Raw genomic sequence first — 24627 nt, forward strand, 5'->3', positions numbered from 1 at the left:
ATATGTGAATATAATAGAAAATGTTATATATTAGTGTGTGAAAATCATTTATATGTGTACTTATATATGTACAAGAGCGGATAAATGTATGGGAGTTATGGTGGGAGAAGAACAGCGTTTGAAACTCTTCGGAAAAACTATGTAACGACACTTCTCATCGAGAGCTTATATTGCTAAGGTCACGTCATTGTAAACCTCAATTTTATATTTTGAAGCTTTTTAATATTTTGTCAACTTGAATAATAAATTGAAACCAATTAAATAATTTTGATCAAAATTAACAAACCGGGTATCACGACAGAACATTTGGATGTATACAGGTCCAACATCGCCAGGACAGTTTCTAATAATTCCTCTCACCAGATTCTTACAGTTTTTAGCTCTGCAATGTCCATTCATTGTCGCATAATTTCTACCATTCTCGGTTATTCGTCCTCTTTTAAAGACAAAAGCACATTTCAGATGATGTTGCTTAAAAAAGGTGAATGATACTTTATTCGTCCACACCCTTGGCTTAAATCCAATATACTTACGACGTTTATAAACCAAAGGTTCAAGATTTTTAATTTCATTCCAAAGTTGGCGGGAGTAACTATGACTCTCTTAAGGGAGTGAGGGCGAACTTAAGAGAACATAGTTAAGCAAGCAATTCCCTTTCCGTGGGTCCCGCCATAAGTAAGATAACATTGAAAGGCATCCCTCGATGCGTTACCCCAAACCAAGAATTGCCACTGCGCTTTCGGTTGTAGGTGTTACCAGCTTCTACAACTTAAATAAACCGGTCAGGAAAATACGGCAAAGCCTCGGATAGGTGACACTCCCACGTTCGGTGGTCACCAAACTCTTTCGACCGTTCGACGGAGCGCCAGAATAGCCAGAATAGCCGCCAGAATAGCCGCGTTTCTCCGAACGAGCTGCTATCTGACGCTCCCGTTCATCGCCGGCCCGCGAATTCGGCATCGCGATCGCGTTCGTGTAAGCTCGTGGAAGCATTACGTATAGAACAGCTAATGCCTCTAGCTACGCGACCCTGTTTGGTTAAACTCACGCGATTGAACTTAGAAGAGGTAAATCCAAGTAGAAGGGGGGTTTCCGAATCTTACTCGTGAAGCATCGACCGGTGAAGATGCCTAGGGACGACTAAAAACACCCTCAGAGGGTCCGCGAACTCGGCAAACTTAGATGGGCTCGCGCCGGACGTTAGGTCAAATCGAAAGTCTCCGCACGCGACCCGGGGAATGGGGGTTGAAGGTTTTCGAGTTTTGCAGGCGAATTTGCGGAACGTCAAAGCTGAGACTCTGGAGGCGAGTCAGTTGTGGGAGGAAAAACGTATTGATGTTCTCCTTCTACAAGATCCATACGCAGCACATAGTAATAAAAGTTTCAAAATACCTGGGTTCGGTTGCGGCATACAAGTTGCTGCCGAAACCAGGTCTAGGCCATATGCGGCCATTTGCTTAACAAATCCTAAATACCAATTGCTGGTTTTATCACAACTTAGTACAATTCACTGCGTATACGCTCAGATCATGGGACCTGACACATCGTTCTTCGTAGTCTCGGCATACTTCCAGTACAAAGACGAAATAGACATGCATTTAAAGCACTTAGAGAAAGTGGTCCGAGCACTGAGAGGGAAACGGGTATTAATATCAATGGACGCGAACGCGAAATCCGAGAGATGGGGATCCGAGACTGACGACGCGCGTGGCGAAAAGTTAGAGCAATTTATTGACACACACGAGTTAGAGATAATCAACAACGCGAGGGAGGGTCCGACGTTTGAATCAACTAACGGGAGTTCGTATATCGATGTGACACTCGTCACGCCTAAACTCGCGAGTAGCATTCTTAGCTGGTCCATTAAGAGAAGTTGGGTGCAGAATACTGACCACTACCCGATCGAGATCACTCTAGGAGCTAAGTCGGGGGAGAAGGATGGCGCACAGGCAGACCCCAAGAGGTTCAACTTAACGTTGGCCAATTGGGAAAAGTTTGACGAAATCCTTTTCTCGTGTGCATGCACAAACCTTGATGGCCTTGGAGTGGAATCGGTTGAGGACGTGGAAAGGTATGCTTCTGCACTTGGCAAGTCAATCTTGGAAGCTTGCGAAGCCGCGATCCCGCGTAGGAAAACCCACGTAAAAGCATACCCATGGTGGACCAGGAAATTAACACGCGCGAAGAAGCTGGTGAACAAAGCCAGACGGGTATATCAAAGGGAAAGGGACGAATTAGTTAAAAATACCCTAAGCGTCAAATACAGAACACTACGGAAACAATACTCGACAGACATAAAGCGGACGAGGGAAAGCAGCTGGCGGGACTTCGTTACGAAGAAAGGTAATCAAGAAAAGTGGGGTCCTATTTACAGAACCTGCGCAGAAAAAGTTAGAGTCAAAAGTGCAATGCGCACGCTAAATCGTAACGGAGCATTCACGGAAAACTTTAAGGAAACAGCCAGGTGTTTTCTCGAGACGCATATTGTAGACGATGACCAGGACAACGAAACCCCCGATCAGGAAAAGATTAGAGCCAACACAATTTTACTACCTGACACCGCGAACGCCGAACCGTTCACCCCGCGCGAACTGGGCAAGGTTCTAAAAACACTGAAAAACAAGAAGGCCCCGGGGCCGGACTTAATAGAAAACGAGGTAGTTAAACGCGCAGGGGTTATCCTTCGCGAACAGTTTTTAGAGTTATATAATGCTTGCTTGGCGCTAGGAGCATTCCCAAAAGAGTGGAAGAACGGGGCAATCATAATGTTAGTTAAAAGCACCGACAAAAACGCAAATGACCCTAACTTTTACCGGCCATTTTGCCTCCTTTCGGGTTTAGGTAAGGTGTTCGAGAAGCTCATCAAAGAGCGACTTACCACCACAGTCTTAGCGGAGGGGAACATTTCGAGCCGACAGTTTGACTTCACAGCCAAAAAGTCGACGGAAGATGCAATTGTGGAGATGCGCCGATTGGTAGACTCTTCAGAGAAGAGACTGGTGGTCGGACTTCTCTTCGATATCTCTGGCGCTTTTGACAACGTGTGGTGGCCGTTAGTACTCGAGGGCCTCAAGGCCAGAGGCTGCCCTAGCAACATTTACGCGGTGATTCGGAATTACTTTGAGGACAGATCGGTCGCGCTGTCATGGGGCTTTGGTAGCGAATCGAAAACGCCGACGCGAGGGTGCCCTCAAGGATCAGTGCTAGGACCATTATTTTGGAACATCATGTTCGACGATCTCTTTAAGAGACTCGAACTGACAGAACACGGGAATAAATTAGTTGCGTTTGCTGACGATTTGCTCGTCTTAGTAGAAGGCTCTTCAAGAAAAGAAATAGAGCGTAATAGTCAGGTAGTAGTAGATAAGATACTGGAATGGTGCTGTTCCGCAAAGCTCGAGCTGTCGAAGTCGAAGACTGAAGCCATCTTCCTCAAGAACGAATTTGTACATCGCGGTCCACGAAAGGACAAAAAGAGCCCGTACCCCTATGAAGCAAAAGGACGGCAGAGAAAGCCCAAATACGATAATAAACCGCCAAAAATAATGATAGGAGACTCCAAAGTTAAATTCAAATCAAGCGTTAGATACTTAGGGGTACACTTCGACGAGGGCCTCAAAGTAAAAAATCACATTAAAACAAGGCGCGCGAAACTAAGTAGGGTATTCGGGCGCATGCGGCGTATTGCGCGGGCAGAATAGGGATTGCGATACCCAGCTATGTCCACCATATACAAAGGTTTCTTCATGCCTGTCGTCACATATGCGGCGGCAGCTTGGAGTGACCGTTGCGATAGGGAGGACTGGAGACATCTTCGAGCACTTCAGCGTCAAGCGTTAATAACAACAACTACTGCCTACAGGACAGTTTCGCTTGACGGGATTTGCGTAGTCGCGGGGGCAGTGCCCATTCAGCTCGTAATAGACGAACGGTGCGCGCGATACAACCTCCGTATCGGCAAACAGGCTACCCTTGGAAACGTCACCGTGCAGCCAGATGCGGAGGATCGCCTTGTCACCCTTAGAACTGAAACCATACGTCGGTGGCAAGAACAATGGGATACATCAGAGAACGGCCGCGAAACTAAAGTCTTCTTTCCAGACGTAGCAGAGTGTCTAACAAACAAATGGATCAGCCCTAACTTCTGGCTGACCCAAATCCTAACCGGCCACGGTTGTTTTAGAGAATACCAATACAAGTACGAACATACGGATAGTAGATTCTGCGACGAGTGTAGGGAGAATGGGTTAGGAGAAAGGGTCGACAACGTGGAGCACTTAATGCTTGAATGCCATGAGTACGAGCCTCAACGTGAGGTGCTCAAGGACATATGGGGTGGGAACGCGGAGTGGGCGAGCGTTGCGCGTGCGATTGCCACATCCCAAAGTAACTTCAAGCTTTTAAAAGGTTTCAGTAAAGTAGTAATGTGCTGCAAGCTCCAAACCCAACTAGCTAATGAAAACGCGACTAGGGACGAGACTCAACAGACATCCACCTAGGTAGAGTCGGAGCGCCTACGCACAAGCGATATGCTCCACACAATTGTGAGGACAGTATAAAGCTTTGGATGACTGCCGTCGAATAAGCTAGGGAAAATGACCACAAACAACACAAGTGCCCGGGCACCCTACACACGCAAACACTTACACGTAAAATCATACTTTACACACAACACATCACACAAACAACATGGTCTTCAATCGACTCCGCCTCCCCGTGGTCCCCACTGGATACTGCTCATATCCTGTGGGTACATCTCGATGTGCCTACAAGGAATGAGTTGCTAGAGGAGTCGATGAGAGTTGCACACACTTACAATTATACGCAACTCTTGCAGCTGTTCAATGAATGTGTATAAACACAAGAGAACGGCGGTTTTTCCTTGTCCGCGAACTGGGCTGTGTTCTCGTTATGGTGGGAGTAGGACAAATATACGAGCGTGTATAGCTCTTTTGAGCCCAGGAAATGGCCTTTTCGGAGGTAGGCGAAAGCCTCGCCATATATTCTTCATTCCAAAGTTCTCTAGAAATTTCAACAGTAAAAGGTTCCTGCTCATGAACATCATCCTTTTCAGAATCTGAACCTGACGCACCACTGACAGCATCATCAGCACTATTTTCGTCCTCACTAGTATCATATGAAATGTCACAGATTTTACGATTTTTGTCCAATTTATTAAATTTTTCAGTAGATTTAGAGTCTAAAATGCCACATTGTTTTCTAGCTTCAGTTAAAATATTCCTTCTACCTTCTCGGATATTAGTTCTAACACTACCAAGTGACCATTTTCCATCGAGTTCAGAATCTATCTGAATTAGCTTCCAGACATCGGAATTCCACGGTGGTAGTCCATTTACAAAGTGAGAAATGTGTTTTTTAGGTAGATTTCTTTAGAAATCTAACTATTGTAGCCGGTCTCATGTTCTAATTTTAGGAAAATTTTATCATAATATGTTTTATTTTATTGAGTAATGTCGAAAAATGGCATTGGCTCAAAAGTTTATACATGAATTTATGTATATATATGTGATACTAGCTGTTACCCGCCCGCTCCGCTGGGCACTTTATAGAATTGTATTTCGAGATCTAGACTTGAAATTCAATTGGAGTATTGTTCTGACTTGCACAGATTCAAAATTCTATCGGATTGGCCTGTACCTTTTATCCATGTCATAATTCTAGCGAATATCCATTGTAACTTTCAATGTGCAATCACTATAACATTCCCGAGGCTTTCTCCAAAAATGAATGATCATTTTTGGATTTACGATTTTAATTTTTGATTTTACGAAATCTCTTAAAATGAATAGCCAAATTTCTTTTCCGCATCTCAAGTGTTTAGAAAATGTTTTCTTTTTAATCTGTTACAATCCCGCGATCCCGTAATAAGAACAATTCATTGGTTATGTGATCAGCAAAAATGAAATGTATGCAAAATACTTAGTCCGTTGACTATATAGCTACATGTAAAGTTAAATTTTAGAAACCTTACAATGACTTTTTCGCCGCTGCCAAAGAGACGATTGTGGTAAGAAAATATAATTATTAAAAAAGGAAAATATTTTAATCCGTTGACCTTGGAGGCCATCCCTGTAATTACCTGTTTCTCTTAAGATTCTATCAAATTTTATATCTCTAGGAAATATATTTGAAGAATATGAATTTTTTGACAACTATCACTCCCGCACTCTTATGTGAGAGAGAAATTTCGTAAGATCCTATTCGAAATGATTTTTACATTACAAATAAAATATTCCAACAAAACTTCGAGTCCATAGAAACTATTGTTTTGAAAAGAAAGATTTTCATTGTTAACGCTTCCGCAGTCTCTTTGGGATTGGAATTTGATAAAATTCATTCTTAGCTGAACTCGACATGATACATGAAGACTCCCACCAAATTTGAAGTCTGTCGAAGTTACAGTTTGGAAATTAAAATTTTAGATTTTAACACCCACCCCTGCAATTCCTATCGGAAGTAAACTTTATTGAAATCCATTTTGAGATGATCTCTACAGGAGAAATAACAGATTTCTACCAAATTTAGAATTTTCAGAAGCTATATTTTGGAAATGAACATTTTTTATTGTCAACACCCACCCCGCGATCCTTATTGGAGGTGATTCGTTGTAAAATCCGTTCTTAGATCATTTCTATATCACATATAGAAGACTCCTATCAAATTTTAAGTCTATAGGAGCTATAGCTTTGAAATTAAAAATTTTAATTGAAAATACCCACCCTCGCAAACCCCTGTGGGGTGAGCTATCGTAAAATTCGTTCCTATATTATTTCTACATCTCTTACAGAAAATTCCTACCCAGTTTGGAGTCTATTGGAGCTATAGTTTGAAAACGGGAATTTTTTATTGTTAACGCCCTCGCAATCCTCTTTGGGGTAGGATATCGTAAAATTCGTTCATAAATTATTTTTACATCACGTACAGAAATTTCCTATAAAATTTGGAATCTGTAGGAGCTATAGCTTGAAAATTACAAATTTTCATTGTTAATACCCACCCCCGCAACCCTCTGTGGGGTGTAATATCGTAAAGTTCGTTCATAGATTATTTCTAGATCTCTTACAGAAGATTCTTACTAAATTTGGAGTCTATAGGAGCTATAGTTTAAAAATGGGAATTTTTGATTGTTAACGCCCCGCAACCCCCTTTGTGGGTGGAATTTCGTTAAATCCGTTCTTAGCTGACTTCTACTCGGTAAAAAGAATATTCCTACCAAATTTCAAGTCTCTAGGTCTTATGGTTCCCGAGATATCGTGATGAGTGGCTATATACGTGGAAATCTCATATATATATATATATATATATATATATATATATATATATATATATATATATATATAGATGTGGGTGAGTGCATGGATGGATGCGTAGGAGTGGATGGATGGATGCGTGAGAGTGCGTGGATGGATGCGTGGGTGGATGCGTAGGACTGCATGGATGGATGCGTGAGAGTGCGTGGACGGATGTGTGGGAGTGCGTGGGTGGATGCGTGGGTAGGTGTGGATGGAGAAGCATTGAAAGCGTAGAGTTGATGTTATACATTTTTCCGACTTCTTTATAAGCTAGAAAAAAAAATAATGACGAAAAAACGATCGTCTTTTGTTTTATTGACGGAAACAAAAAACAAATGACTACACACATAAATTAATAAAAAAAATGGGAATTTTCTATTGTGATGATGGATCCTGCTAACTTCGGTCACGAGTAACCTATTCTATTGTTTAGTTGTTGCTTTATTTTGTAAAGGAGATCTTATTTTATTTTAAAAAGTAAAAATGAAAGAATCGACTTGTTTATTTGTTTGAATTTATTGAGAAAAACAAGTGAACGTGTTACAAATTTGGGTTTATAAAATGGTTAATAAAGATAGAGATAAAAAGAGGAACACAAATGTTAGAAAAATAATAATGTCTTAAAAGTAGATAATGTTTTGGGCTTACCCTGGAAGTCTGTAGAGAGGCTCAAATTTAATGGGCCCTTTCACCTTCTATGGGTAGTTTCACTATCGAAATACCGTATCTCGTGTATCACGGAGAAATTAAATATTTACTAATAATAATATTATTTTAATCTTCGTGACTTTACGCGGAAAACTTAGCACTCAATCGACGCTCAGGTATTTTCGCTACCGAATTACCGGATCTCGTGTATCACGGAGAAATTGAATAATTTCAAATAATGAATTAACCTATACGACTTTAAGCGCAAAAACCTAACACTACTCGACGCTTTTCGGCAGAAAACAATATACTTCGCGATTCTCGCGGAAAAATCAACGCTCAACGGCGGAATAATCAACAATCGACGCTCAACGGCGGAAAATAATAAAAATAAAGACAAACGGAATATAATTATGGCATATATCGAATAGCCGATGAATCTACCACGTCAGTGCTACTAAGTGCAGCCTAACCACGAGCAAGGCACTGTCTCGTGTATCACGGAGTACTTTGTGCTTCCGAAGAATTTGATGCCCGGAGCCGATTGACGCGGAGCTAACCAGTGGTATCCTGGTCTAAATCGAACTGTTGAAAAATGATTTTCGGGCAGTTTATATATGGTTAGCGACACCGGCGTCTGTATGGGACTCATAGGAAAATTAATTCAAAAATTGAGGGAGAGCTCAAGGGTATTTTGCATCATCGCGTTTCTAGATTTTTCGAAACCCGGATAAACCTATGCGTAGTTTGAACTATTGCCTTATAGGTCTTACTTTTACGACTTTAAGCGGAAAACGTGATGGTGACTTCACCATATTACAAATTTAAAAGTTAGAAAAACAAAGTCGTTAAATTCTGATAGATACAAAGAGATCCGGGTAACTCGTGTGAGCATCATCAAATCGTGGGAAAGATAGGCCAGATTTCTCTTCTACAGACTTCAAGGGTATGACAAATTGTATACTAAAAATAAGAAGTTACATATATTTAAAAATAAACAAAAAATTTTGAATTTTAGCAGACGTCACAGAGCTAAATGGTCGTCAAATACAAATATTGAAAAATACAGCTCAAAGTAAGTTCAATACCGCGTCCAATTCTTACCAATATACCACCTGACTTACAACAGGTACTACTACCACTTCGGTGTGCTTTAACGTTGTCCAGCGGTGGTAGATTCCTCGTGGCTGCAGCTGGGCCGGTTATTGATTCAGGAGCAGATGATTGAATCGAGGTGACCGACAAACCAGGATCTTCCTCGAACAATGAAACGACGCTTTCCTCAACAAAATGGCTGACTACTCGAGACCTCTTGAGTACACGACATGCCAAGCAAATTTATCTTGTATATGCGTCGTATTATTTAATTAATGTACGACATACTCCTTGTTAACTAATAATCAGAGTCGTATCGTACAAATATAGTTTAAAATGCCGTTATTATTTAATAGACGGTGTAAATTAATAAAATACCGAACATCACATTGTAACACGGTGAAAATAATTACTTATATTTTAATAAATATATCAATTAGAGAAGTATACATTATGGGGGTTGAACAAAGACTGCCTGCACGCGGCTTCCGCGTACATTAATTAACATTGAGTAGTGGGGATACGCTCTAGCGCCACTCTCAACGATTTTCGTACTATTAACAATTATCATCTAATTTCTAATCTGGCTTACATGTTATCAGCAAACGTTTAGTATCAGGTGGTAAATTGGCGTTTACCTAGTGTGAGCCAACTGGCCACGTTGCAGTCCCCCCGGCTTGAGGTGGCTAGCGACGGATCATTGCACCTGAAACAAAACTTTGAGCTGCTATCTATAATCCTAAACGGAATTTATTTTTGCTGTTCATTTACCAATCTTTAATTTTATTTGACAACTGTCAATCACAAATTTGGTTATACCTTTTTATAACATTGAATGAATAATAATAAGTTGAAATATCAATTATGAAACATGTATTACCTTATTCTAGATATAAAAAATATTTTTTATGGCACCTTGGTTCTATTTAATAATTAAATAATAAGTTAACTTATATGATAATTATCATTTTAAATAACGATGTTGTTTCCAACGTTAGCCTAATTTTAAATAGAGCTTTGGTTCATGGAGGTCACTTCCTCTTGGTACATGTAACGCGAAATATAATAATAAGAGTTATAGGGGTATTCCATGCCAAATCGACCACTTTTGACCCCGACCCTTTTCGATTTGGCCGAAAGTTTTCCATCCTTTTCTACCCTATAAAAAACGGTTCTCAGAATTTTTTTGAATTTTTTTACCTAACTCCAAAAAAGTTTTGGGATGTGAGGGCGTTGAGTTATTTAGTGAAGTAAACGAAGATATACAATTATAATTTTTATTTAAATATCTTTAATTGCTAATACTCGCGTGTACTTAAAACGAGGTGAAGTTACGATTAAGCGATACGAAGCTTGGGGGTCACTCAGTAGAACTGACAATTTTCAAGTGTCCATCTCGGCCTCCGACCTCTCCTGGGGTAGGGGGTACTCGATGGAAGTATATAGAAAATATACTAAGGGTAGGAGTACTTAGTTGTATGTAAGTATGAAAAATTGATATACGTAGGTACATGTACAGGAATGATTCTTTAGGTACACACAAATTATAGAATTGATATACGTAGGTACATGTACAGGATAGATTCTCAAATTATAGAAAAGTAGAAGTATTTTAGTTAAAAGGGATAGATAGAGAGAGAGAGAGAGAGAGAGAGAGAGAGAGAGAGAGAGAGAGAGAGAGAGAGAGAGAGAGAGAGAGAGAGAGAGAGAGAGAGAGAGAGAGAGAGAGAGAGAGAGAGAGAGAAAAATAGATATATAGGTATAGGTATAGAGAGCAATTAGTGAGGTCTTGGGTCCGGTCGCTGGCCAGGCGACAAGAGTTTTTAATCCCTTAATTGCTCTTTAGAAAAAGGTATGTTATTGAGAATATTTTGTGGAAAATATTTGGGAAAAAACCCTTAAGCTTCTTACAACAAACTTATACCTATTTTTAATCTTATGACAATTCATTTTATTAGGGTCTCGCCAGCTGCAAATGTGAATTTTATTATATTGCACCAAAATTATAATAAACTAAAATTTCCCAAAAATGCTCTTGCAGCAGACGAGATTTATCAGTTGTTTGGCATCACCAAGTAAATTATAATCTAGTATAATTTATGGTGATGAGACACAACTGAAACTTTTCTAACAAAATTTTAATACCGTTGTAGAAAAATCTACAACTTAAGTAATTACTATATTAATTACCTATTACTAATAAATAATAATAATAATAATAATAATAATAATAATCATAATTATTAACTAAATAATTATATGCTAATAATAATAATTAAATAATGTTAATAAATATAAATAATAATCAAATAATATTAATAATCATAACTGATAATGAATTAAAATTAATAATTATAAATAATAATTATTTAAATTAATTTACAAAAAAAATGGTGGAAGATATGACCCCCACAAAGTTATGAATTTTTCAAAAAAATGGCTTTTTTATTTTCAAATAGCCATAACTTTTTCAAAACTAAACATTTAGGTACCTTTTTTTTTTTAAAATTTTTGTTTTTAGATGTACTTTCCGATAAAAATATTAAAAATTTTTGTAAGTCAATACATATGGAATTTTTCAGTTTTTGACAAAAATCAATGATTTTTCGAAGTTCGACATTTTTTTTTTAATTTTTTTTTTCTAAAATAAACTTTAATCAATTCCACAGTTATCCCTGTAGAACCCAGATTGGGCCGATTTCTCTTTCTATTTTTTATTCAATTGAAAAAAATTGTTAAATTTTCAAAAATGGAAAAAAAATTTTTTTTCATAAATTTTATTTATATAATGAGATAAATACAATTCAACGATTTCACGGCATTATATTCACAATTTAGAGGCTTCATCGATGACTGTAATTAGTAAGATTCAGAATTTTAATATATCAATTAGATCGATAAACTAGGGATAACAATTATCGACTTACCTATAGCCAGTAAACTAGATGCTATAAGCTAGTATGTTTTGATTAAAAGTGCGGCTTTTTCATTTTGAGATCTAAAACATAACCTATAAATCTTTTGTGCAATCTAGTGTTTTATAAAAGATTGTCATTACATTTGTTGTATAAATAAATAATTTCTCTAGTTTATAAGCGCATTTTTAATTTGTCTTTATGGCGTCAAAAAAGGTATTTGATCGGTGTTGTAATCCTTTTGAGTTGGAATCTCATTTTAAAAAAATTGGTTTACGTCCGGCGACTGATATTATGAAAGTAACGTTAGGATTAGATGATAATTATTTATTATGCAGTTCTTGTCGAAAAAAAGCTTCAGAGTTAGTGAAGCAACAAACAAATGCTCGTAATGATCCTAGTGCTGATGTAAGTGACCGTGAAGACAACTATAGTGACAATAATGACAACAATGATCAGGCTGATAATGATAGTAATACAACTGCCACGGATCTCCCATTATCCTTATCATTCCGTAAGTTTTTTTAATTATTTATACGTTACTTGAATACATTTCTAGTAGCTATATGTTTCACTATTATTTTTTAAGGTTCCATGTCATTTGATAGCGAACCCAAAGCATCACAATCAAGCTCAGGATCCCAAGTTAGCGCTGCAACTCAATTACCCGTAATAAACCATGCATTAGAATTGTTAAATCAATCACCGATTCCATCGAAGAAATTGAATGATAATCAATTTTTGAACAATAAAATAAATCGGGTATCCGACAGCTTGAAAAAAGTTTTGCTTTCTTCTTCAGATGAAGAATCGATTGATGACGATGGTGAAAATTTTCGCTCTCTAATTAAAATGTTGTATGATAAATTCAACGATAAAGAAACTGATAAGTCTTTGAAAATACAAATTTTAACATTATTACCTGTAAAATGGAGTGAGAGACGTATTTGTGAAACTATGAATACATCAAGACATTTGTCAAGAGTAGCAAAAAATTTGGTTGAAGAAACGGGTTTACTTTCTACACCTGAATCGAAATTAGGTATGGGTAGCGTAAAATCGATGTTTTAAATACACTTGAAAACTAAATTACTCAACATTTTTGTATAGGGAGGATAATTACTGATCAGGTAAAATTAAAAGTTGAAAATTTTTACAACGATGATGAGTATAGTGCTCAAATGCCCGATATGAAAGACTTTGTATCAATTCGAAGTGATGATGGTAATCGGATACACGTCCAAAAAAGACTTATCCTGTCTAACTTAAAAGAATTATACCAATGTTTCTGTGAAATAAATCCTGCTGAGAGAATTGGATTTTCAAAATTCGCTTCTTTGCGACCAAAACATTGTGTGTTAGCAGGGGCAAGTGGAACACACACCATCTGCGTGTGTACGATTCATCAAAACGTGAAGTTAATGATGCTTGGTAATTATCAAATTAATTAATAATTATAAATGCGTGAATTTTAAGTTTACTAAATTACTGTTATTTTAGGTGCAAATATTTATTCTTTGACAAGGAACACAGAAAAGCCCATTAAACACTACAGCGATTACTTGAGCATGATTATATGTGAAAATCCATCTTTTCAGTGTTATTTAGGTGGATGTAAAAACTGTCCTGGGGTCGATGAGTTGAGTAAAATTTTACTAAAATGTTTTGAGGACCGGGAAATCGAGAATATTACATATAAATATTGGATATCAAAACCGAGAAGTAGTTTAGAAACTATTATTAAGCCTACAGAAGAATTTGTGGAAAAATTTTGTAGTGAGTTAGAAATTCTTCTACCTCATTCGTTCATTGCTAAGGAGCAAGCCCAATTCTTGAAGACATTGAAAGAAACATTGAAACCAAACGAATACGTTATTATTTGTGATTTTGCAGAAAATTATGCCTTCGTAGTACAAAATGCGGCAGCTGGTTTTCACTGGAATAATAATCAGGCAACAGTTTTTCCAGTCGTTATTTATTATAAAGTAAATAACAAACTTGAACACAAAAGTTTAGTAACTATCTCAGATTCTAACAAACATGATGCCGTTGCTGTTCATGTTTTCATCGAAATAATAACTGATTACGTGAAAAGTCTTCCTGAACGTTGTAACAAGATTTATTATTTTTCTGATGGAGCTCCTCAACAATTTAAAAACTTTAAAAACTTTGTAAATTTATATTACCACGAAGATGATTTTGATATTCCTGCTGAATGGCATTTTTTTGCGACTGCCCATGGGAAATGTCCGTGTGATGGAATCGGTGGTATTCTCAAACGACTTGCAGCGAGAGCAAGTCTCCAACTCGCGGTAGACAAACAAATAACGACACCAGAAGAACTTTTTGAATGGGCTTCTGCACCGGATAACTTGCCGAATATTATAGTGAAGTTTTCCCCAGAAGAAGATTATGACACAGCAGTAAATGATTTAAATGATCGATTTTTGAAAACGAAACCGATTACAGGAACTCAACAACTACATTGTATAATTCCGGACAAAAATGGTTGTTTACTAGTTAAAAACTTTTCGAATTCGAATGAACACAGAATTTGTAAAATATTTAAACGACAGAGAGAAAAGTAATTAATTTTAGCTGCATCAATTATTGATCTTACTAATTACAGTCATCGATGAAGCCTCTAAATTGTGAATGTAATGCCGTAAAATCGTTGAATTGTATTTATCTCATTATATAAATAAAATTTATGAAAAAAAATTTTTTTTCCATTTTTGAAAATTTAACAATTTTTTTCAATTGAATAAAAAAAATAGAAAGAGAAATCGGCCCAATCTGGGTTCTACAGGGATAACTGTGGAATTGATTAAAGTTTATTTTAGAAAAAAAAATTAAAAAAAAAAAATGTCGAACTTCGAAAAATCATTGATTTTTGTCAAAAAACTGAAAAATTCCATATGTATTGACTTACAAAAATTTTTTAATATTTTTTATCGGAAAGTACATCTAAAAACAAAAATTTAAAAAAAAAAAAGGTACCTAAATGTTTAGTTTTGAAAAAGTTATGGCTATTTGAAAATAAAAAAGCCATTTTTTTGAAAAATTCATAACTTTTTTGGAGTTAGGTAAAAAAATTCAAAAAAATTCTGAGAACCGTTTTTTATAGGGTAGAAAAGGATGGAAAACTTTCGGCCAAATCGAAAAGGGTCGGGGTCAAAAGTGGTCGATTTGGCATGGAATACCCCTATAATATTTTAACTTTAAACACTCGTAAAATGAAAAATATAAAAGAACATAATTTGGATAAGTGAACTTCGTACATAAATTATTCGAGTACAAATATAATAATAAATATCATGAACTTTGAATGAATCTGATAAGAAAACTTCTTAACTTCTAGTAAAAAAAATATCAAAACAGAACTAAATATACTACTGCGTTTTACTTAAGGAACGCGATTTTTGTAATAACTAATCACTCTAAATGAATATTAATAATAAGACTTGTGAATTACTCGTAGGTCGCTTCCTTTAAGTTAACTATCACGCTCGATGTCTGGGTTCAGCATTTAAGGAAGATATTGGGTGCTTCCCAGGTTGTTCTTGGCCTTGCCTACACGCGTCAAGCAGCGTCCACATCGTGGATCATACATTGGATGTGGGGTCTTGCAAGCGAAGCAGTGGTTCCGCATCCATTCAACTGTCTTGCGGTCTCGGAAAGGGCAATTTTCATTGCGATGCCCGATTTTCCAGCAATTGGTGCAATATTCTTCGCCAAATGCATTATTCTGACAATCCTTGTATGCGTGACCGACTTGTTTGCATTTGATGCATCCCCTCGGAGTGTACGGGAAGTTTCTAGTTTCCATCGTCTGAGTCTCAACATCCCGTGTTCTAGGTGAATTCTGCTGCAAGTAGTGACTGACTTGCCTGGTGATGTACGCGTCCCACACTTTTCTTGTCATAGTTCGACGAATGTCAATGGTTGATTTTCGAGATATCTCTCCTAGGTTCTCGTGATGAGTCACCAACAGAGGTTCGGTGTTAACCATGCCAGACTCGGGAAGTCCTCCGATGTCCGCTGGTCCCTTGCAGGGGAATCTTTCCCAGAATGTCTTCGCGTCAACATATGCACTTGATCTGTTGAGTGTCGGTTTAGCTGACTTGTTGGGTGCGGATACCTTTTCTGGCTCGGAAATCTCTAAATTTAAGACAGCTTCAAGATCGTCGATGACCGCCACGTCAGTTCGTGTCTGCGAAATGACAGTGACCGGCTCTTCCGAGGTGGTGTCACTACATTCCAGCTCAGATAGTTCGTCCTGTCGCTTGGAATTTTCAATTTTTAGTTTTTCATCGTGATCCACGTATTAACAGTGGATATAGCTTGGTCTTAGTTCGCTCTTGATTCGCCGCATAGGTGAGGCCGATGCTTTCGGATCAGTAACTCCTGTTGACTCGTTGTTGTCCATCTTCACTGTGTCAATTATTGCCTTATTAATTCTATTCGATCTACGAGGAATTTTTAAAGTAGAAATATGAAAATTTCCCATGCTTTCACCACTCTCATTCACCAGCTCAACCATTGAAGCAGAAATATAAGATTGTATAAAGAAAGGCCCTCTCATATAAGGTAATAGTTTAGAAGAGATACCATCAATAGCTCTGCTTAGTTTTCTATTTCTAATATAAACTTCTGAGCCTAACGGGAGGTCAACGGGTGGTTTCGGTGGATCTAACGCTCGTCTACGCTCTTGAGTTTTATTCATACATTTTTCTACGTAATGTCTCATTTCATCAATATACTTCAGCATATCCTCCCTAGATTTAGAATCATCAACAGCTTTTACATCAAGTTTGTCTCTATATTGGTCTAGATAAATCGGGTCCCTACCAAAATTAAGATAAGCGGGACTGACGTTTAAAGAACTATGAATTGATGTATTATACGCGTACTTTAATTCAAAAAGATATTGATCCCAAATATTTTGTTTTTTAATTAAATAAGATCTAATCATAATTTTAAGATTTCTGTTTACTCTTTCTACTGGGTTAGACTGAGGGTGGTATGTTGGAGTTAATTCATGATTGATCTTTCGATCGTTACAGAACTCGTCAACAAGTTTATTGCAAAATTCCGTCCCGTTATCTGATATAATGACTCGAGCGGCTCCCCAAGTGGCGAATACCCTGCGTAAAAAATCAACAACTCCCTTCCCAGTCGGTGTAGTGACTGCCTCGGCTTCGAGGTACCTAGTATAAACATCATAAGCGACTAAAATGTGAGTTTTGCCTCTTACTGAACGAGGCATAGGTCCTATAGCGTCAATGGAGATACATTCCCAAGGTTCTGTGATCGGTCGTCTACCTGGTTTAGGAGTTGGGGGATTTGTATCGGGTTTTTGAAATAGACATGTTTGGCATTGTTGAACGTACTGTCGAACGTCTTTATACATGTTTGGCCAATAAAATAATGACGCGACTCGATTGTATGTTTTTTGGATACCCGGGTGTCCAGCCAACAGGTGATCATGATTATCTTTTAGAATTTTATCTGTTTCGTCATCGGGAATTACGCGTTTCCAAACCTCCGATTGTTCGATTGGGTAGGTTTGTTTGTCTCAATCGCGGTAATAATAAAGTTCGTTATCGACTATTTTCCAAAATGGAAAACGCTCTGGAAATTTATTTACTTCATCCTTCTTTCGGTCATACCAGTTGGTAGATTTGACTCGGAAATTCGTGATCATTTCTTCTTCTGTTAACAAGTCGTCAACTTCAAGATGTTCGTAAGCCCGTGATAACGCGTCTGGTGCTTCATTTTCTGTGCCGCTCCTGTGTACGATAGTCACTGGTAGTCCAGACAACTCTGCAGCCCACCTGGCTAGTCGACTTCGTGGATCTTTGATATTTTTTAACCAGATCAAGCTCGCATGGTCCATGATTACTGTGAAAGGGTATCCTTCCAAATAACCGCGTAATTTTTGCACTGACCATAATACGGCCAAGCATTCTTTTTCAGTCGTAGTGTAATTTCGTTCATGTTTATTTAAAGGGCGACTGATAGCGGTTATCATGTATTCTTGATTATCTCCTTGTTGAGTGAGGATACCAGCGATGCCGGTGTCAGATGCGTCGGTATACAATATGAATGGTAATTCATAATCAGGTGTGGCTAAAGTTGGTGCCTTCAGAATAGCCTGTTTTAACTCTTGAAATGATGTCTCTTCGGCTTCTTCCCATTTCCAAGGATTTTTCCCGCTGGTGAGCTTATTCAATGGACCTTGAGCCCGAGCAACTCCTACGAGGTGCCGATGGTACCAATTTATTAGCCCTAAAAATCGTCTGACTTGTTTGCGCGTCGTTGGCCTGGGGTATTCAATAATAGTTTTAATTTTCTCCGGATCTGGCGATATGCCTTCATAAGTAAAGATAAATCCTAAAAATTTTACTGTCTTCTTACAAAATTCACTCTTCTCGCGATTAATTAATATTCCGGTTTCGCGTAATACTTTGAATACGACCTCTAACATAGTGAGGTGTTGTTCAAAAGTAGTCGTAGCAATTACCCAATCATCCATATAAGCCTGGATAAAAGATTCCCACCATAAAGGTAACTCCCGTGCGCGAAGTTCCTGCCTAATTTTTGCTTTCAATTTGTCTGTTAGCCTGATAAAGGTAATAGGGGCCGTTTTCAGTCCAAAGGGCATGTATTTAAATTGCATTAATCCGCGACCTGGTACCGCGAATGCCGTAAATGGCTTACTTCTTTCATTTAATTTTATTTGGTAATATGCATTACGCCAGTCAAGTTTGCTAATAAATTTGGCACGATGGATAGCGTCTAGTAGTGTATCCATTCGATTGGGTGAATAAGCAACGTCTTTGGTAATTGAATTTAGACCGCGATAATCCACACACATTCTTGGTTCTCCATTTTTACGTGTTACAATTACTGGCTGGCTACAATACTCGCTAGTACTTTCTTCAATGATACCTTGCTCTAATAATTTGTCTACTACATCATGGAGTATTTGTATCATTTTAGGGGACCTTCTATATTGTTTAGTAACTATCGGTTTGTCGCTAGTTAATTCTATGTCGTGTTCGATCAAGTCTGTGACTCCTAGTTTTACGGAATTCATTTGTTCAAATTGATGACTTAAAAACTTTTCTAGTACGTCGCTCTCGTTATTAGTCAGTCTTAACAGTCTACAAACGCGCTCTTCGTCCTTCACAACATCGATGTCATGAAGTACTTTCGATTCTCGAAATGTCCATTTATTATCAATTAAATCTAATTTAAAACCTCGCCTGGACATCATGTTAAGTCCCAATATCATGTCATCTGGCATCTCTGGAAAAACAGTAAACCATTCCTTCCAAAGGATGTCATCGATGTTTATTGGTAAACATACCCAAAAGTCTTCATTAACTATTGAGTTGTCAGCTAAGATATATTTAACTCCTGTAATGTTTCTCTTGATTTTAAACGCGTTTTCTTTAACCTTCTCGTATAATTGATTTGATATAAAATTTTTACTCGCGCCTGTATCAAAAACAGCCTCAATAGAGATTTTCCCGACTTTTAAACTACATCGAAGAGACTGATTAAATCCCTTGGCTTGAGTTACGCGATAAGGTATTGCCATTTTACCGTCACTTAAGGTCGGTTCGTCTGTAAAATAGTCGTCTTCGCAATCTGAAACTAATATTTTATTATTTTGGTGGGTTACTAACTGAGCTTCGGGCCTATTATTGCGATGATTGGGGGGTTTTGGAGGAATTCGATTTTTCGGGCTCAACTTTTTGGACTGTTCGGCGTTAGTTGAGTCCTTTACGCGTTTTTTGAATCGCAAGGACAAGTCGCGTTAGATAGGCCAAGTGTTCTGCACCTAGTGCACATTTCTTGTCTTTCGTTGGTGCAGTATCTTGTGTAATGGTCACCTGCCATTCCACAGTTAAAACATACGTAATCTTCAGCTGGACCTCGATTTGGTGAGCTCTCTCGGCTGGCCAACGGACTTCTGTTGAGGTCTGAGTCTTTTACATCTGCAGCATAACTTACGTGTCTCCCACTGTTTTTATTTTGTCGGTACTCAGATCCTTGGTTTCGTGTAAAATTTCCTCTGCGCTGTGGATAATTGTTTTTTACGTAGTTAATGGATGAGTTAATTTTGGTACCGTCGAGAATTTCTTCATCATCTAATTGAATTATCTCAGGTGATTGTATGACGCGAACCTGGGCAGATGACTGAGAATGTGATTTTTTCTTCACGAAGAGTTTCTCATTTTCGTCATAGGCCTTCTTTAAATACTGTAAGTTGGTTGTGGCCATATTAACTGCTAAACGGAAACCGATATACTCCGTGAACTTGGTTGACGACGCTCTCAGCTCGACTTGGAGTTGTTTGGTTAGTCTCTGGGCGATGATACTAACTTGGGCTTCTTCTGATGGAGGATTGGTCATTTCCATAAACAGTTTCTGCATATCGTCAATGAATATTCGCGCTTCCTGGTCAGCTGCTTGATATTTATTATAAATCTCTGCACTGATTTCTGGATCTGCCCTAGGATGAATAAAATATACCGTAAATGCGTTCACGAAATCTTCCCAGATGGCCCACCTATGAGAATTTAAACGTAACCATTGGGCTTGCGTTTTTGCAAATAGAGCCTTTACTAGACTGATCGCGTCCCTGTCAGGTATTTGCTGCTCTGCCTTGAACTCTTGTAATTCCTGTAAATATATTTTAGGCTGAGTTTCCTGTTCAGGAAAACTCAGATTTCGAGCGCGCGCCAATTTTTCTAGCGCAACCAAACTTTCCTGATCACGCGGTCGATTTCCTGTTGTGTTGCTCCTGGTGTTATCTCCAGCTCCTCTTGGTGGAGCCTGAGATTGGTCCTTTGCTCCAAGTCTCGCTAGCTCCTGCCAGATTTCGGTAAGTTGGTCCTCTGTTGAATTATTTGACTGTTCAACTCGGCTGGAATGATGTACTGGTGAGCCACCTAATCCCGGTAACTGAGTCTGTGCTGGTGTTGGCTCTGGCATGGTGGCACCCGAAACGCGTACTTCAAGTGATCTACGTGGGATTTCTCGAATTATCTGAAATAATCTTTCTTCATTGGCGGACATATTTTTTAAATTGTCGCAAGCTGATCTCGGGCTAATGAAGTTGGGATTTAGTACTGACTAATTTTTCACTTCCTCTTCAGTCCATAATTTTTCACGTATTTCCGGTACCGACGCGACTGCTTTGGCAATTCTAGAAGTGTGATTCAGCGTCGTTCGTAACGCAATTTGCGCCCCGGTTAGCATTTTTCCTAACTCAGTCGTAGCGCTCGCTATTTTCCCGATCTCGCCTTTCATAGCTGAATTTGCTTCGTTCCCGTTAACAACTTCGTCCCATAGTTCATGGACTTGCAATTCTAATTCTTGGACCGCGGTAGCTTGGGAATCAATTGCTTGGACCCTATCAAGAAGTTGATTGTGCTGGGTTTCCATTTGTACTACGCGATTATCGATCATCGTGACCCGGTCTCGATTGTTTTTCTCACACGCCTCGATTTTTTGACATACCTTATCGATGGCGGCTTTTATATAGTTAGTAGTCGCCGCGTTATTAGTTAAAGAAATTAAGGCTTGTGAAACATGGCTTAATTTGCCATCTATTTGATCGACTCGTTGAGACAACCGGTGTATACAGTCCGTGATGGCCAGAGCTTCCTTTGCTGGCTGAGATAAATTGTCCTTATTGAACGAAGCGGTTAAAAAACTCATGTCTAGAATTGATGGTATTTGCCCAGGGGGTAAGGAGTCTTCCGCGTTTGTTTGATTGGCTTGGGATTGTCTATCATGGGGAATCGGAGCTAATTTTAACGGAGGGTCCAACACCTGGATGTCCGTCACTATCGGTCGGTTCTTTTTTGTCGCGTCTAATGATGGCTAATTTGCGATAACGTTTTCAGAAGAGTCATTTATTAAAGAATCTTTCAGATCTTCTTGGGATTTTTCGGAGATATCGGATAAATTGACTCGGTCAAAACGCGCTGCTCTGCGGCGGATGGATTTATTTTTCTTGGTCATTGTTCAAATTAGTTTAAATTGTGTTAAAAAAAGTGTAAGAGACAGTTTGTACTAAAGGACCCAGATTATTATTTGTTAATTGCTATTTTTAATATTATTAACCCCTAGTTTAATATTTAATATGATTTAAATATTCAGTGTACTATGAATTTTTAATATAAATTTAATTTATATGCGTTAGTATATCAAATAAAGTTTAGATTTAATTTTTATCGAAAAATTGAACCGTGTCAATAAAACGTTCCTTTAGTAAACTCGAATCAATTTTGAATAAATGAATGAGAATTATTTTAATGGTAATCCAAGAGTGGAGAGTACTCGTCAAATCCACTCAATTAATTTAATATTATGTTGACTGAGCCTAGGGGTACCTTTTTTCTATTTAATATAAACAGCTGACCTCTTTGTGGTCCTTAGTATAAATTAATTTTTGGTCTGTAAACGCGTGAATTTTTCTTAATTTAATTTTGTATTTGAATTATTATAAATTTTGATTAATTTTACTAAGCGGTCTATTGATGGTTTTCTCCTTTACAGAAATAGAGCAATGAGAAATAGTTGGAGACACAGATTCCCAGACAGTAATGGTAATTTCAGATAATTTTTTTTTTTTTTTCAAAATAATTGTATAGTACCGAAAGATATAGCCAAAGTTAGCTTCTTACTTGAATAGCTCAAGCAGTTGCTTATTAATTAATTAAGTGGTACTTACAGATAATTCCAGCTTTTAAATAAATAATATTATAATTTGTTTTTTTTATGGTACTGCGCAATTTTAATAATATAAAACCTTGGTCTGAGAATTGGTGATTCCCAATATTTCCTTAGTAATTCCTGCTTCAAACTTAGTACTTTATCCTCTCCTTTGTTGTTACCCACTCGTTCAACTCACTCGTTCCTATTTTTACATAAATAATTAGTAAAATATAACACAACGAAATATCAACTGTAACATAAAAAAAATACTTACAATACGCGATACAAAATATTTTTTTATTTGATTTTATTTATAAAAATAATAATAATTCTATTGGTAGACTCTTCAATTTTAAATTATCAAATGGCTCAGCCTAAGTTAAATTGGTTAACGCGTACTAGCGTTCTTTGTTAATTTTTTACAGGAGACTACAGTCCCGGTTAAATTAAATGACGCGCAATAGCGTCCTTTGTTAATAATCTTTAATTACAATGCCGAATTTTCGGCTTAACCGCAGAAATTTTCCTTGTTTATAATTTTCAAATGATTGTATCACACTTTTATTTATTAATTACTTTTTATTAAAATTATTTAACTCTAATCAAGCAATTATATCTCGCAACGATTAAATTTTATCAGCTGTGACTTCGTCCGCTCAAACATCTGATTGTAAATGAACAGCAAATTCTACACTGATCTTTGTGTTTGGGTGACGTAAGTGGTGAACAAACGACCAAACGGAAAACAGTATGGCGGCTCGGCAGTTGCTAGGCGACGGGCTGAATGGGCCAGTGTTGGCGCGGAAACTCTCGGTCACCGCGTCGCTGCTTCGCGCAGCTCTATGGAACTCGAAGGTGAAGGGAAAGAAGAGAGCGGTGTGGTAGTGACGCGCTCCCGGCTTGTATACAATCCAAAAACATACAACGTTCAAATTTTAATTCTCGCGCTTTGTGTATTTAAATTTTTAAGTAATAAATTTTTATTTTTAAATAGAAATTTCTCTTGATGTTAATGATTTTTATAATACAAATGTGTCTGAAAGACAAATTTATATTATTAACTCGATGAAATAAATGAGAATGATAAAAATTTTTCCAGAATTTTTTTTTTTTTTTTTTTTTTTTAAATTTTATTTTTCAAATTTTTAATGAAATTTTTATTTTTTAAAGAATTTAATTTCGCCCTGCCCCACGTTGGGCGCCATTGTAACGTGGCTGGTCTCGACTGTTCGTAGAGTGAAATAAATTTTGTATTCGAAAATAAATTATCTAAATTTATATTTAATAATTAACTACGAACTGGGCCGAAAAGACACGCTCGTTACACCCGGAGTGTAACCAACTCGAAGCCGTAGTTTATAAGAGTCGCTGCTGCTCCAGATGCCTGTAGCTTTAGATTTTACGGCGGACCAAGCCGATAGCTTTCAAAGCTACAAATAGCTAAATTGATTTAATTCGCGTAAAGAATATGGTCCAGGGCAAATCGTGGGTGGCGATACTCGTTGAAAAGTGAGTTCAGCTCCGACACAAAACCAACCTCTACCGCGTACTGCTCCGCTGATCGCTTAGTGGGAAAAATAGAGCTAAATGGTCGTCAAATACAAATATTGAAAAATACAGCTCAAAGTAAGTTCAATACAGCGTCCAATTCTTACCAATATACCACCTGACTTACAACAGGTACTACTACCACTTCGGTGTGCTTTAACGTTGTCCAGCGGTGGTAGATTCCTCGTGGCTGCAACTGGGCCGGTTATTGATTCAGGAACAGACGATTGAATCGAGGTGACCGACAAACCAGGATCTTCCTCGAACAATGAAACGACGCTTTCCTCAACAAAATAGCTGACTACTCGAGACCTCTTGAGTACACGACATGCCAAGCAAATTTATCTTGTATATGCGTCGTATTATTT

The 24627-nt window shown here is 37.8% G+C and overlaps 3 protein-coding genes across 3 annotated transcripts in view; 2 read left to right on the forward strand and 1 right to left on the reverse strand.

The window, feature by feature from the left end:
- The window catches only part of LOC123258918 (suppressor of Mek1-like), a 106854-nt gene that overhangs the window by 68383 nt on the left and 13844 nt on the right, over positions 1 to 24627 (reverse strand). The window lies entirely within an intron of this gene.
- On the forward strand, positions 12163 to 13081 carry LOC123259684. The gene is made up of 2 exons (XM_044720317.1): positions 12163 to 12485; positions 12561 to 13081. Exons 1-2 carry the CDS (start codon positions 12173 to 12175, stop codon positions 13040 to 13042), a joined length of 795 nt encoding a protein of 264 aa, XP_044576252.1. The 5' UTR covers positions 12163 to 12172; the 3' UTR covers positions 13043 to 13081.
- Positions 13138 to 14716, forward strand: LOC123259681. The gene is made up of 2 exons (XM_044720314.1): positions 13138 to 13402; positions 13472 to 14716. Exons 1-2 carry the CDS (start codon positions 13153 to 13155, stop codon positions 14557 to 14559), a joined length of 1338 nt encoding a protein of 445 aa, XP_044576249.1. The 5' UTR covers positions 13138 to 13152; the 3' UTR covers positions 14560 to 14716.

Source organism: Cotesia glomerata, linkage group LG2, assembly GCF_020080835.1.
Source record: "Cotesia glomerata isolate CgM1 linkage group LG2, MPM_Cglom_v2.3, whole genome shotgun sequence".
In the NCBI taxonomy this organism is placed as follows: domain Eukaryota; kingdom Metazoa; phylum Arthropoda; class Insecta; order Hymenoptera; family Braconidae; genus Cotesia; species Cotesia glomerata.

Excerpts from the sequence above, each read along its gene's own strand:
- LOC123259684 (XM_044720317.1), top strand. The coding sequence starts at position 12,173 with ATGGCGTCAAAAAAGGTATTTGATCGGTGTTGTAATCCTTTTGAGTTG. Across the intron at positions 12,486-12,560 it reads CCCATTATCCTTATCATTCC|GTTCCATGTCATTTGATAGC; the intron begins GTAAGTTTTTTT and ends TTATTTTTTAAG.
- LOC123259681 (XM_044720314.1), top strand. The coding sequence starts at position 13,153 with ATGCCCGATATGAAAGACTTTGTATCAATTCGAAGTGATGATGGTAAT. Across the intron at positions 13,403-13,471 it reads CGTGAAGTTAATGATGCTTG|GTGCAAATATTTATTCTTTG; the intron begins GTAATTATCAAA and ends CTGTTATTTTAG.